This window comes from Cibotium barometz, chromosome 11 (genome assembly GCF_041138505.1).
Source record: "Cibotium barometz isolate CiBa-2024 chromosome 11, ASM4113850v1, whole genome shotgun sequence".
Lineage (NCBI taxonomy): Eukaryota > Viridiplantae > Streptophyta > Polypodiopsida > Cyatheales > Cibotiaceae > Cibotium > Cibotium barometz.
The window spans coordinates 56025553-56041479 of NC_141056.1; the positions used below are offsets into that span (position 1 = coordinate 56025553).

General features: G+C 45.5%; 1 protein-coding gene across 1 annotated transcript in view; it reads left to right on the forward strand.

Moving 5' to 3' along the window:
* Window positions 1–232: 232 nt before the first annotated feature.
* LOC147634356 (acyl-CoA) overlaps window positions 233–15927 on the forward strand; it is an 85698-nt gene continuing 70003 nt past the window's right edge. The window contains exons 1-6 of the mRNA XM_086805498.1: window positions 233–389; window positions 1008–1166; window positions 1286–1468; window positions 1549–1631; window positions 2279–2477; window positions 8736–8857. Of these exons, the coding sequence (XP_086661624.1) occupies window positions 306–389; window positions 1008–1166; window positions 1286–1468; window positions 1549–1631; window positions 2279–2477; window positions 8736–8857 (830 nt within the window). The 5' untranslated portion in view covers window positions 233–305. The remainder of the gene's footprint in view (window positions 390–1007; window positions 1167–1285; window positions 1469–1548; window positions 1632–2278; window positions 2478–8735; window positions 8858–15927) is intronic.

The following is a 15927-nucleotide window of genomic DNA, read 5'->3' on the forward strand; positions in this document are numbered from 1 at the left end:
GGCTTCTAGTGTGAATAGGTTGGCAAACAAGTAGGAGAAAATCCACACTTCCACTTCCAAGAAGTAGAAAAAGCATGGTAATGTCCTCAAGATTGGTTTGATGCACCCTTAAAAAGGTTCCCTTTTTTAAAAGGGCTCAACAATAAACCTTGCTAGACGATCCCTCTGCTTTCAAATTTCCAACTAGCCAAAAAAAAAAAACACATGGCATGGTGGGTCCACCACTTTTAAAAAAAGTGCTGACGTGGCACGGAGTGATCTTCCCAAGTTTGTGGTGAGAGAGGCTCTTCTTCGCAGCTGCAGCTATGGCGACCACACGGCCCGCCACAGCCATGGCGCAGCTGCAGCTCCACTTGTCCCATCACCTCCTTCACCAGACTTGCCCGCAAGTAAGAATTCGCGTTTTCATTGGGATGGGTTTCATGCAATTTTTGTTTTTTCTTGTAGTCTGCACATTTCATACCCTAATCTCTGCATTTTCACCTTGCATTGAAATAGGTTGTTTGCAAATTTGAAAGTTGACAAAACTTACTTTTACAATACATTTGAAGACCATAAAGGCAGCCAAGGAACCCTAACGTAAAAGAATTCCCTTTTTCATCATATAATATTATCCCACACGGGGCCTTTTAAGGATCTTAAATGTTTTGTGACTGATCCTTTGTTCTTTCTGCGTAGTTTTAGATAAGGTTGATCCTGGTTACGCTTTCATCCATCTGGTGATTAAAGAAATTATCAATCGCAGCTGCATTGCAAGTGTTAAGAGCCACGTTCTCTTTTGTTCTCTTCACATAATTGGTTATTCATGACTTGTCTCAAAGCCCTGTTACATGCTTGGTCCACTCGAGCATTAACAAGCTTCAAAAGTCATTCATTTCTGTGTGTGCATGGGGTGGGAGGACATTGGAGAAGATGGAAGCTGTGCTTATCAAGTAGCTCATTATATCCCATAAGCAAGAACTTTTATGATAAAATAACTTCTTACTTTTCTGCATGGGCCTTCCAAGAATTTCTTGGCAGCAGAGTGGAGGTCAAAGAAGAAAGCATTTACAAGAGCTGTTCGCGCGATTGTGTGGGGACGGGATGATAGAGGCAAACATGTGCCTTGCCTTTCACATGGCAACTTTGCTCTCTCAGCGGAGCAACATACACAACCAAGTGCTGAGGTGCCCATTGAATAAATTTGTGAAGCTTAGTTGTGACACTCATTCTCATGTGTTATGTTCCAGTGATTTGAGAATAACATAAACCCAAGTTGTTTTAAGTTACAATGTGTTGTCCACAGGAGGGAGAGAAAGCAGATGCGGCTATGTCTTCAATCACTGTTTCTGTGGTGTCATCTATGTCATCGATCCCTTCCGAAGATTGGGACATATGTGCCATAGAATCCTCAGGGGCCGATTCACTGAATCCATTTTTGATGCATGCATTCTTATCAAGTCTCGAAGATAGTTTTTCTGCCATGCCAGTAAGACCTCCACCCCTCCCATCACACCTTTGCAGACTAGTGTGTTTAGGACATCATGTTAATAGCGTTTTGAGGTGCAGGAAAAAGGTTGGTCTCCTCAACATTTGGTTGCAAGAGATGAAGCTGGTAGCATTCTGGGGGTTGTACCTCTCTATCTTAAAAGGTCAATGTCTTTCTTCTTGCTTAATATCAGACCTCTCTACTTCAAGCAATCCTCAGTCTTCACAGCAAGACTCAGTGTAGAAATTAGGAAGGACCTTTCTGGTCGTGTAACATTCTATTTATAACACTGCATTTTTTAAAAAAATTGTTCTGCTGCCTGCTTGCTGGCACTTGCTCAAGGAAGGGCTTAGGTTGCTCACATACATGCCCATATTTCTAGGACGGGCGGGTACGGACAGGCAAGATTGCTCGTACATTTTAAAACTATGGCTAGAATCTCTCCATTTCAATGGACAGCCATACAAGGATGCTTACAGGCATGCCCATAATTTGAGGACAAGCTGGTTATGGATGGGAAACATTGCCCATTTAAGAAAACAATGGCTAGGAATACTCCATCATTCCAGTGGGAGCCTATTGGGGTTGGTCAGTTTTTGATAAAAAAGCACGATGTGGCTTGTAATACAAGCATTTTCATGAGGTTGCTTGTAGTACTATATCCCCACGTAGCTTGTTTTCTGCGTACTGCTGACTAAGTTCAATGTAGCATGCATGTTTCTTTGTGTATCTGTTTATGTTTACAAACAAATCAGTGTTGTGCTTGTGTGTTCTTGTGACCAACTAATGCTTTGTCATCAATACTTGCAGCCACTCCTATGGAGAGTATGTGTTTGATCACTCTTGGGCAAATGCTTATTATCATTTTGGGGGATCCTACTATCCAAAGCTACAGAGCTGTGTTCCTTTCACCCCAGTCACAGGACCTAGGATACTTCTTCGCAACTGCCCACTTAAGGATGATGTTGCCGATGGTCTCCTAAGATCAATGCAAGAGCTTGCACACCAAGTAAGGTTTTATCATACCTTGTGTGTTTTTTTCCTCTCCATAATTTTTCTAGTGGGTGTTGAATTATGTTCCATTTTTCACTGCTCATGTATTCTTACTGTTCATGTATTCTTCCTCTATGTCTGTTTTTATGTCTTTTTTTTTATACTTTCATTTTTATGCTGGAATGCTTTTAGCCCACTTTTCCTATTTTCTTTTTGGTGCGTTGATCTCCCTCCTGGGCATGTGTGAATGAGAGAGAGAAAGAACGAAAGAAAGAAAGAAAGCTGTATTAACGTCTACTAGAGGCCGAACTCAACCTATGAGACAAATCAATGTACAACTGTCAATGTCTTCTGGATGTCCAGAAAAAAAAGGACAAAATGAACATGAAGTAAACTATGAAAGTACTGAGCTAGTGGGGGGGTGTGATGGATGGAGCACTACTGCTAGAGGCTCAGTATGCAACCTATATGCGCAGGGTATACAAGAATGCAATGGAGATCTGTCTAGCTCCAACCAGTACCATAATGGGGGTGTAGTATGTGATACATAGGCGATGGCGAGGCAAAAATACCTCGGAGCATGATCTCCGAGTGTGAGTGTAAGTGAGCTAGCCGCTCCTGGGATATGGTGCTGATGTCGAGCCCGTATCTCTGTGATCTCCCTCTGATGTAGTCTGGGAGTCTGGTAGCCTAGTGCTCTCGGTCTCTGTTTGGCTTGGAGGTCCGCAGCGCGCTGAAGTGTAACCCCCTCCTGCGTTAGAATAGGCACTGGGATAGATCTCTGGAAGAAATCAGTGAGCTGGAGCTGTGGCCCACCTCTCCCTGTGGTATGAGTCCGTAGCAGTGTCTCTTTGTGGCGCTGTCTCTATGTGACATGTGAGAGGTTAAGACCGTAGTAATCACAACCTTAGTCTGACTTACTGCACTTAATGATGTTTAAGAGATAGACAAATTGGTGTCAATGCAATGCAGCTATATTAGATGAATGAATGATGTTACAATGAGATCCAAATGGATCTGTACTGCTGAATATGCTGCCTATATGCTGAAAATGCGGGATGAACTGCTGTCCACTCTTTCCCTTGTCTCCTGGAAGGAAACGCTGAAGGGAGGCTTAGGGAACAGCTGATGGGATGATGAAACGCAGACGTGATGGCTGAATCTAGACTGTATGCTGCTGCGTTTTGCTGAAGATGAAGGCTGATGCTGATGCGTTACTGGTTATGCTGCTGATGATGATGCGTTAGCTGGAAATGCTGCTCCCAATGCTTCCTGGAGGAGATGCGTTGGAGAACACACTGCTGAATGCTTGAATGATGAGCTTGGAATGCTGAATGGAGAGGCGCCTGTATATATATGCATGAATGCTGCTGGTCGGCCAGCATAAGGGCTGTCGGCCAGATGCCATGTCCATAACTTGCTGTCGGCTGCCCCATAAATGCCTGAAAAATGCCTATTAAATTGCATAAATACCAGTAAAATACCTGATGATGTCTGATGATGCTAATGATGCCATAGAATGATGCCATGTCACTGTACACCTGACTGGTGTGCACGTGACATTCCCCGCTGCTAAACTGTTGCTGGGTGGATACCTGGCAACCTGCGACTCTTCTGCGATCCTTCTCCTCCGAACCACTGCCCCCTTCTGTCTTCTGCTGGGACTGAGGCCGTCTGCAGGAGAGAAATCCTTTGAGCCAAGACTCTATGTACTGCGGGAACTGAATGGCAAATACCTGAGTCACCCCTGACCTGCCTGTGGAAACCTTTCACCTACCATCTCCGTCGTATCTGAAGCTCTGAACCTCCTGAGGCGATGTTGGAGCAAACTTCCGTCTTCTGTGGAAGAGAAACCCCCTGCTGCTGCCAGTTGAAGCCAAAACTTATGTTCTCCTTTGATGATGGATGTCATTCTTCCCTGAGAGTTCATGGCCAACATGTATGCAAGACTGACTGCTAAGATGTCTGCTAAGATGACTGCTAAGATGACTGCTATGCAAGCCATGTGCAACCCTATATGCTGTGCAAGAATGCAGATGGATGGGTTACTGATGCAGACCTAAGGGAAAATCCCTAAGGGTGGCCTGCAAGATTTTGAGAACTGGGTTTAACTGTGCGGAAGCGATTAACATGATGTCTGACTGAATGACTGATGGAATGAACATGCTCTAAGGCTGGTTACCCTGTAACGCTCTGATACCAATGTGACATGTGAGAGGTTAAGACCGTAGTAATCACAACCTTAGTCTGACTTAACTGCACTTAATGATGTTTAAGAGATAGACAAATTGGTGTCAATGCAATGCAGCTATATTAGATGAATGAATGATGTTACAATGAGATCCAAATGGATCTGTACTGCTGAATATGCTGCCTATATGCTGAAAATGCGGGATGAACTGCTGTCCACTCTTTCCCTTGTCTCCTGGAAGGAAACGCTGAAGGGAGGCTTAGGGAACAGCTGATGGGATGATGAAACGCAGACGTGATGGCTGAATCTGGACTGTATGCTGCTGCGTTTTGCTGAAGATGAAGGCTGATGCTGATGCGTTACTGGTTATGCTGCTGATGATGATGCGTTAGCTGGAAATGCTGCTCCCAATGCTTCCTGGAGGAGATGCGTTGGAGAACACACTCCTGAATGCTTGAATGATGAGCTTGGAATGCTGAATGGAGAGGCGCCTGTATATATATGCATGAATGCTGCTGGTCGGCCAGCATAAGGGCTGTCGGCCAGATGCCATGTCCATAACTTGCTGTCGGCTGCCCCATAAATGCCTGAAAAATGCCTATTAAATTGCATAAATACCAGTAAAATACCTGATGATGTCTGATGATGCTAATGATGCCATAGAATGATGCCATGTCACTGTACACCTGACTGGTGTGCACGTGACACTCTAGCAAGAACTGGCGGTGGTCTGCGGACTCCATGATCTGGCGGAGTGAGGGATGTCCACTGAAGATGGTGGTGTATCTCTCTCTAATGACACTAAATGCTGTGCATCTGCATACATAATGTTCCTCACTCTCAACCTCCTCCTGGCATAGTCTGCATATCCTCTCTGCTCTGGGGATCTGTGCTGCCCTACCTGCCTCAATCTCAAGCTGGTGTGATGACACTCTGAGCTGGCCAATCACCACTCGGGCACTGTGAGGCATGTACCCATCCATGTATCCAGGTCTATGAATCCATCCGCTGAGATACGCATAAACTGATCTCTGTAGTATAGCATCTTCGGTGGTAGAGGCTGACTGGGTGTAATCCAAGTCTCTTGAGTGTATCGCTGCCATAAATCCTACCGAAGGACTCTATTCCTCTCACTGTGAGAGTGCTGGATGTGTGGTGCATGTATATCATACTGGAAAGGTGGCAGGTGATCTATGTCAAGACCATGCTGAGTGAGCCACTGTCTCATTTGTGAATACCATGATCTCCTATCTCCACTCTCTGCGAGCTGCCTGGACGTCTCAAAAGCTCTATGTGAGAGTCAATCTGATGGCATATCTCTGATCCTCTGTATGAAGGAGATCGTCTGGAAGAGGGCCTCTACTAGCATAGGAGGTGCAGCAAACTCCGTCTGGACAATGTCATGTGGGACGGAGGGTTTGCTGCGGATCATCCGTGAGAGCATGAGAATCTGAGGCCTCTCTATCTGAGACCATGTGGAGGTGGCGAGCCCAGGTGCCCATGCTGTTGCAGCATACATCAAAGCAGGGGTGACTAGCGTGTCAAACAACCACCCCTTCGTGCGGGGTTCCTGGAAGTGTGCCTGGTGACACTGTCTCTCTAGCATGGCCAGAGCTGCATACCCTCGTGTGAGTCTATTCCTGGCTGCCTTCGCCATAGTAAATCTTCCTGGCGGAGTCGTAAATGTAATCCCTAGGTACACATATGAGTCTACCACCTCTACCTGTCCTCCTGCTAGTGTGAAGATGGCCTGTCTCGTCGAACCGGCCTTGAGGTGTGGAAAATCATGGCCTTGGTTTTCCCAAGGTTCACTGTAAGCCCCCTCTGTGTGCAGAAGTCATCGAGTGCATGGAGATGGTGCTGTAGTTCTCTGCGACTCAGAGACCATAATAATAACATTTGGAGATTGCCAAAATGACCTTTGAGATCCAATAGGACCATAGTTAAACAACATAACATAAAGACCGTAGTTAAATAACATAAAGACCTATGAGATCCAATAGGACCATAGTTAAACAACATAACATAAAGACCATAGTTAAATAACATAAAGACCTATGAGATCCAATACATAACACAAAAACCATAGTTAAATCTGTGGTCTAGCAAAAGAAAACATTCAAGAAAAAACAACTTCCTAATAAACTAGTGGATCTATGATGCCAAGCATCAAGTACAATCACCAATCATCTTGGTTTGGTTATTGTTTTGGATTCGGTTTGGATGTATGAAAATCCTCAATGAGAGATCTTCCCTCATGATCGACTGCTCACTTGCCTTCTTCCCAAGCCGCTCTGGCTTTAGCTAATTTTGCATTCTTTTGCTTGAGTTGCAGTGATTGAGAAAGAAAGAAATATCAACATCTTTAAGAGACACAAATTGTTTGTGGGACCAAAAAAGTAGTACAATATCTCCATGGGAAATACTGAGTCATGGAAGAAAGACCAAAAAAGTAGTACAATATCTCCATGGGAAATGCTGAATCACAGAAGAAAGACTGAAAAAAATTAACTACCTATGTTGAAACAAAGTCAATGTGTGCATGTGTGTGAGAGAGAGAAAGAAAGAAAGAAAGTCTACGACAGACCCCAAGGGTCTATGACACCAAAAGTAATACAATGGTACCATGGATATATTGAGCCATGGAAGACGAACTGAAAAAAATGAAAAAAATGAAAAAAATACATCTAGATAGCAGGTGATTATCCTATGATCCCTCCTCAACCAGTACCAATCTTAGGGTAGAAAGAGGGTCAGGCCTCTGTGATGGGAGCATGCCATGTTGGTAGAGAACCTCCTAGATCTATCTCTGTGTGGTGGAGGATCTTGATGCTCTGGGTTGGGGGGGTTTGTCATGTAGGCGGAGAGAGAGAGAGAGAGAGAGAGAGAGAGAGAGAGCGAGAGATAGATTAAGCGTCTACTAAAGACCCAATGGGCCTATGAGACCAAAGTGATAAAATAATGTCCATGGCATATCTCATCATGGAATGGAAAATAAAACAGAAACAAAACATAAACATAGCTATCTCATTGGGGTGATACAAAACTATTCATGGTGCTTCTATGTGACTGACTTATTGCTAGGCTGACTTCTACATGCTCCTACATGATGAATTTTCAAAGTGGGTAAGAGGACTGACACATGTTGACTCTCGAAGGCTTGGAAGATTGACCAACCTACGTTGTGTGTGCATGTCCCAAACTGGAGCTCACAATGGGGTCACATCATACGACATTCCTAAAAAAGGTATTAATTCTGTGTGATGTTACATAAGTTGCTGAGCGAGTGTGTCACATAGCACCATGGTACAGGGTGCATGTGACAATCCAGCCATGTGACATGGGTTTCCAATCTAAAGAGGTTGGTTCGGATAAGTCTGTTAATGTTTTGGTGGGTGAGAGGTGATAGTGGTGCATCCAAACTGTAGTGGAATGGGGGCGGGCAATCCATATGAAGTCCATGTGAGAGAACCATTGTGTAACCCTGGAATACCAAACCCTAACTTGTCCCATCTCGGCTAGTCGCCTAGACGACTTGTAATATGCAACCAGTATGATCGTGTAACACTTTGAATTTTCTTTTTGATTTACAAGACCGAATGTTTTGTTTGAAGTCTCTTAGTAAGTTACATCCATTTTATATCATTAAAACGTGTCTTCTAGTGATTCTAAAAGCTTTATTATAGAAAGTACTTCTTTTGGACACCTCATCGTGAGAGATGAAATTGTTGAAACAAAACCTCAAAAATCTCGAAACATTTCTTGCGAATTTGATCTTTGAACATAGTTGCTTTTCAAGATGAGAATTGGGTTTTCTCTTGAAGCTTAGACTTTGTTTCTAGATTCTTGTCCTATTATAATGTTACGTTGAGGCTCTGTTATGTCCAGGGACTCTTGATTCACGCAAATGTTCCAACAGGTTCAATGCTAGAACATATTCTTCCTTGACTTGAAGGTTGAAAGATCCCTTGCTTTTTGCTTTACGTTGAACAATGACTGAAGATGGACTGTCATGTGGCATAGTAACATGGATTAGCTTTTGTTTACTCTTTTTACTTACATGGAATATCTTTGTGTTCCCAGTTCAAGGTATCATCATTGCATGTAACCTTTCCAACTGAAGAAGAGTGGAAGAAGATGGGTGATGTTGGGTTTTTGCAAAGGGTTGGAATGCAATATCATTGGCTCAACCATGGCTACAAAAGGTATGACTTTATAGTTTAAGTGGTAGTGTGTTCGTTTCTTTGCAAATTTTGTTGGTTGATTTGGTGGCCTCTCTCATGTTCCATGTTCTTGGTATTCCATGATGAGATTGTGTGGGACAGTTTTGTATCACCCAAGTGAGATAGCTTTGTTTTGTTTCTATTTTATTTTCTCTTCCATGATGAGATTGCGTGGACAGTTTTGTATCACTCGAGTGAGATAGCTTTGTTTTGTTTCTCTTTTATTTTCCGTTCCATGATGAGATATGCCATGGGCATTATTGTATCACTTTGGTCTCATAGGCCCATTGGGTCTTTAGTAGATGCTTGATATATCTTTCTTTCTTTTCTCTCTCTCTCTCTCTCTCTCTCTTTTCGTAATAGAAGATATATTACCAAAAATTACTTTACAAATGGCCACATGGCCGCCATGTGATGTACTAGCTTTCCCTCACTAATTACTCCAAACCAACAGTGTAGCTCGGAGTACCCTTCTCCAGTATATAGCGGTGTCATTCTCCACCAAAAGAGCTAACCGCAAGGAAGGGACTTGCCACAGTAGTAGCCCTTTTATACGACCTATGTGAGCTGTAGTATCCACTTTTGCATCAAATATGAAGGCATTCCTAGTTAACCATATATGCCACAAACTTGTCTACTTGAAAAAATGAAAGAAAACTGAACGTTTTGGGTTATTTGACCCATTCAGAATCTTGCTAAAAATCCATTCTTTAACCTTTACTGTCCTATCTGTCAATGGAATCCATACGCAAGAAAGGAAATTCCACATCTTCTTTGCCATTGGACATGAAATGAAAAGATGCGGGCATGTTTCCAAGCATGTAGTACAAAACACACAATTACTAGAAGCAATCCGCTGCTTTCGCAACTGGTCCCCCAATGGTAGGCCTCCAACTAGCATGCGCCATAGGAACAGCTTTCCTTGATATGGAATCTTAGACCACCAGCCCTGTAAGATTACTTCCTTCGACTAGACCCTACTTTTCCTGATGTTCCATACCTATTAGCCTTCTCAATGATCCATTGTTTATCTTCTACCATCATATGGTACACTTGATTTGTTGTACATCGGACAATGTCCTGAGGCTTTCTAAATGCCCAATCTGACCAAGGTTAATGATCGTCCAACTGACGAATATCACCAAACGGTGTAAGGCTTGTCCTCACCTTCTCTCTCTCTCTCTCTCTCTCCCCTGTTCCGCCCTGCCCGCCGCTTCTGCCGCCTGTCCTGTGTGCATGTCTAGCTACGCTGGTCTACCTTACTTGCCTGCTACGTGCGCAAACCCCGCATTGCCCACATGTGCCCAGTTGTGCTGGTCTTTGTTGTCTGCGCTGTGGGGGTGTCCCCTGCCTCCCTTATACCACCCATTTGTGCTGGTCTGTTGTTCGCGCTACTCGCGTGTCCCCTGCCTCCCTTATTGGAGCCACCCACCCACCCACCCACCCTTGCTTAGGCCCCCAAGGCAGCAACTAGGGGGAAATAGCTAGAATGAATCTACAGGAGCTGGAGACACACATCAAGACAGTGGAGGACAACACCAAAAAGGTGCTAGGTGAACAAAAAAAGGTGTTGGGACAGGGTCCTGTACCAACATGAAAAATAGTTGGAAGGTGCGCAAGGAGATACTGGGCAAGAATAACAATATTGAAGAATTGGCAGCAAAGGTGAACCACCAGGAGGAGAAATGGAAGCCCTAAAGGCTATGGTCAAGGACCATTAAGTGGAGGAAGGGGAACTGAATATTTAGGAGGGTTTGACTCTGAGGACAGACTTGAACCAACTGAAGGCCGTGAATGATAAGTTGCGGGAAGAATTACAGACCACCAAGAAAGATTGGCTGGACAAACCCCCATAGAGCATCATACATTAGACTTTGAGGAGGAGAAACACAGGAAGGATAGGGCCCTTCATGTGCGAGTGGAGGGGCTACATGTGGGGGCTTCCCCCAAGGCAGATGCCATGTCGCTTTGCCACATGATAGGAGTAGACGCAATCGCGTCCCCCCCCCCCCCCCCCCCTCTCTTTTGCAAATACATGCAGGGCAAGCAAAGATATGACACAAGAGTGGCTTCTCATCATTAGATTCCTTGATGCCACCAACAGACATGCTTTCTTAGATAGACGGGTTGTGGGCTTTGATGAGTCTTTGTATAGAAAATGGCATCCTTGCCTGTGGAGAATCTTGCTCAAACCTCTTGGATTTGACCACAGGGTGCCATTGGAGTTCCATACTGCTAACCTCAGGTGTTTGGTTTCATAGACCCTGCGTCACTATTTGGGACAGCGGTGACCCTACCATCTCTGTAGATAGCCCACTTGCCCGCTCTACGGGCCTCATGAACTATCACCATCGTGTCACGCCGGTGTGCCACCTATGTTGGGTTGAGATCATCTCCCATGTACACTTGTGTGCCCTTGAGGTGAGAGGGGCTTACCATACATAGCCGGGTACGAGTGGGGGTCAGCTTTTCGAGGCGAGACTCTCACATCAGTAGTACGTGGCTCAAGAGGGGTAGCTGTCCTTTTTAGACTCCATCTTCGACAGATTCTCAGCATCATCCGGAAGGACGAGGATGCACAGTATCTGTGGGTGTGGTTATAGCTTAGTGGTGACAGAGTCATCCACATTGCTGTGTGTTATTTTGCATCATGCCACTCACCTTACGCCGCACAGCATGGCCAGTCACCGTACTTACCATTATATGGGGATATTATGGAGTTCTCACAGCTGGGGGAAGTCCTCCTTCTCAGGGACTTCAACGCCAAGATGAGGAGTCAGCAAGTCCCACTACTCGATTTGGACGATCCTATCAGGCTACAGGAGTTGGACATCACTGACATGGGGCTGTAGAGATCATCACAGGACCGTGAGGAGGTCATGGTGTATGGGAGATATTTCTTAGAGCTGGGAGGTGCACATGGTCTTGTTATCTATAACGGGATGTCCCGATGGCCCACCCTCACCTCCTTCCCTCACTCAAGAGGTACTAGCACTGTGGACTACCTTATGGGATCTTCGACTTTGGCACACCTTCTCCTCGACTTCTCCATCCCGCCACCCCCCTTTGAAGCTGACCATGCCTACCTCTCTTTCACTCTTATGTGCACACCACTTGTCCCTCCGCCACCTCCCCCCATCTCACATTACACCCAGGTTCATTTTGATCACAACCTTGACCTTGTTTACTCCAACCACATCTATCGCCAACTCCAGGATGTGGAACCTACTGTCCCCCTACCCACCCTCACATCACAACTCACCACCATACTCCACACATCTGCCACCACTTCTTTCATTTGCACGGCGGTAGTCTACTGCCAAGCCACCTTGCAATTCCATGCCCCAGAACTGTTGGGATGACGAATGCTGAGCCAAACGCTCCCATCTTAAGCATGAGGTACGGATTGGGCAAATCACGAAGTGCCAAGCGCAACAGATTTCTCAATGGCTCACCTAACGAAGAAATGGGAGTTCTACGCTCAGAAAGAGGACGAGTTATACGGACTTTTCTTAGGACCGAAGTGCAAAGAGGCTTGGAGGAAACTCCAAGAACATAACATTGCTTCCCCACACCTATCACGTGCCCAGACACATGGCACTCTTATGCACGCTCCCTCTATCATATCCCCCATTAGCCACCTCTACCCCCACCAGCAGATCCCTGTCACACCACCTCCACCTTCTTCACCAAGGGCATGGTCCTCAAGGCCATCCATAGACTATGTAATGGGCGAGCTAGGATCACGAGGGACTCACTGACGAGTAGGCACATTTCCAGAAGCCCAGGACGAAGGGTTGGCTTTTCGACACCTCGTCACACCAGCCTTGATGTATGGAGCAGCCTTTTGGGGGTTAGATTTATCCGATGAGGATTGGCAGCGAGTTGAGAGGCCCCAAGTGAAACTCGCGGCGGGTGCCCGGGGGACTAGGGTCTTTGACACACTTGTTGATACCATCAATGCATATTAAAACACTTAAACATGGCCATAGCCTTAACACATCCATCATCACTTTGCATAAAACATAAAAGCTGGACAAAACATCCACAAATGCTGAAAATGGATCTTGCACATGTGACACCACATAGAGGCCGGAATGGGCCGACCCCCCCTTGGAGTATTTTATTACCCAGGGAGAATAATATCATGTACAAGCTTTGAGGGCCTTACTTTCCCCATGGGAGATGCCGGATTATCCATATACAAATGCCATAACACAGCCCAACACAGGCAACCAAGCCGGAACATAGGCTGTAGAAATGCTGAGCCAACAATATAATTCATATACCTCTGTGTGGGTACTAATTCTTCCCCAAAAACCACGGGTCTTCATGCAATAGAGCTGGTACAGCAAGTACAACTCTCCATTCAGCCGGTACAGCTGGTACAGTGGCTGGTACAGCAGGTACAGCAAGTACAAATGTTGGTACAGCATGTACAATGACTAGTACAGCAGGTACAGTGGTTGGTACAGCAAGTACAGAAGTTGGTACAACAGGTACAATGGCGGTACAGCAGGTACAACAAGTACAAATGCTAGTACAACAAGTACAATGGCTAGAAATCATAATAAATGATTAAATACCCTTGCCTTCAGTATTTCTTCGCGATGGAAGCCTCCAAAACAGTCCCCAACAGCCGGTATTCTTCATGGGCAGCCTTCAAGAGAGAGAGAAAGAGAGTAGCCATCATTAGGGCAGCTTGTAACAGTGGTAGAGGCTAGTGTGCAGCAAGAGAGCCTCTATTAATGAAGAGAGAGGGCTCCAATTTATAGATTTGGGCCTCCCATGAGCTAAAATGGCAAGAGAAGGCTACAATGACAAGTGGAGAGCCACACAATAGTTGAAGTGACAAGTGTGAGGCCACTTGTCTCACTTTGATCCACTTTCTAACAAGTGTCAGGCCACTTGTCTCACTTTGGTCCACTTTCTTGCCACATGTCCCAATCTAAGAGATGGGTCCTTCCATAAATTTTATCTCTAAAAATATCCCAATTGGTAGACATTCTGTCATAGGCACTTTGCCAACTCTTGGTATCTGCTCAATTCCAGATGTAATGACGCGAACAGAATTTCCATCGGAGTCGGGCCAAAAATAGCAACTCTCCTAAATTTTAGGAGTGTGGTCCTTTGTATTGTAGGATAATCCCCCATTCCCAAAGCTTGTACTTTCCAAATATTTAGACATCCTGGAGTCCACCAGACCCCTTTCATACTGGGAAATGTCCAGGCTGGTGACACTAGGTCATGATGTTCTCCTGTATGATCCGCAACAAACCATTAGTCCCACACCAGACCCCTTTCATACTGGGAAATGTCCAGGCTGGTGACACTAGGTCATGATGTTCTCCTGTATGATCCGCAACAAACCATTAGTCCCACACCAGACCCCTTTCATACTAGGAAATGTCCAGGCTGGTGACACTAGGTCATGATGTTCTCCAGGCAGAGTTTGCTGCAGCCCCGATGGTAGTGGATGCACTCTTCAAGATAGTCACATACCTCCATCGCATCAGTCACATGGATCCCCATAGGTGCTCGAGGCTTAACTTGTAGTCCTCAAGACAACTAGCACTCGAGGTTCACTTTGGAGTATGGTATGCCTTTGCTTCCACTTGGTTCTTAGTATATGGGCTCTGCATGGACCCCCTACCACCCCTTCAGTATAGTTTGGACTACCCTTTTCTCTTGCTCTCATGCCAACCGGGTTATCCGGTTAGGTCTTCTCAACCTCTACACCCATTGCACATAGATCACACCTTCAGAGCTCCCAACGAAGACTTCTATAGAGATCACTTCTTCATGCTCACTGAGAATGGATTTATCCAGTAGCTGGGCTACTTGAGTGTTCACATGTCCCATGCCATGCGGATTGCGATTGGCCAGATATGGGTTTCATGCCACCGCCTCTCAGAGTGGAGACGGGTAGAGCTGAGCGCGTATTTAGAGCCGGGGAGCTCATACGGAGGCTTAGGGAGGAGAGGATCTGCCAATTATGCCACACAGAAGTTGAGACAGAGGAGCATTACATATGCTGCTGCCTAGTATACCATTAGATCCATGGGAGGTTTCACTGTCTGTTTCTTGAGGATTTGGACCACTCTTACTTCCTGGACCAGCGTTGCCTGGGGCTTTTCCTGCTTGAGCTCCGCACACACATGGACACTTTCTTGAGAGAGCTTTGGCCCTAGCCACCCCGACCCCTCCCTTGCCAGCCAACCATCACCAGTTTCTTCTGGACCCAGGAGTTGGGGGACACCCATACAATGGATCTTGTGGACCCACCTCAGGTTGCGCCAGTGTCACATGCAGAAGCTCTGGGAGTCTTCTTTCAACCCTAAACACCATCCTGGAACAACCTGATGCAAATCGCAAGCAAGAGAGATGGAGAGAAGAGAGAAAGAAGGGTACCATCATTTGATTGATTGTCCAACTAGATTCTTGGTGATATTGGTCAAAGGAAAATTAGTTTAATTTCCTTGGCTGCCCCTCAAAAGGTGGTAAATCACCTAGTCTAAGCCCTTCTATGACTCAGTCCCCCTCAAAAGGTGGTAAATCACCAGGTCTAAGCCTATTCTATGACTTAGTCAAGGGATTGAGTCATAGAATAGGCTTAGACCTGGTGATTTACCACCTTTTGAGGGGTAGCCAAGGGCTAGCCAAGAATGTACCCTCTTTGTACTATAGAATATACTAAAACTCAGCTCTCTCTCTCTCTTCGCTCCATCTCTCTTGCTTGTGTTGTTTAGGGCTGAAAGAAGACTCCCAGAGCTTCTGCATGTGACATTGGTATGAGAACATCAGGCTCAGCAAGGCTAAACACTGATTCAGTCCCAAATGAAGGTGCACAGTCCAAGGAGAGTAACACAAGACATGGAAGAAGTTCCCAGGAGGTTGGTTGGTGGTGTTTGACAAGACCCAAGGGGAATGGCAATCCTGTGAGTCCGGTCCCACTTGGGGCATACCAAGAAAGGCTTTCAGGCAACGGTTCCAAGGGAGGATGATCCTCCAAGGGGTGGCGTGAGAGTGCCAAACTCAATACTCAAGAATAG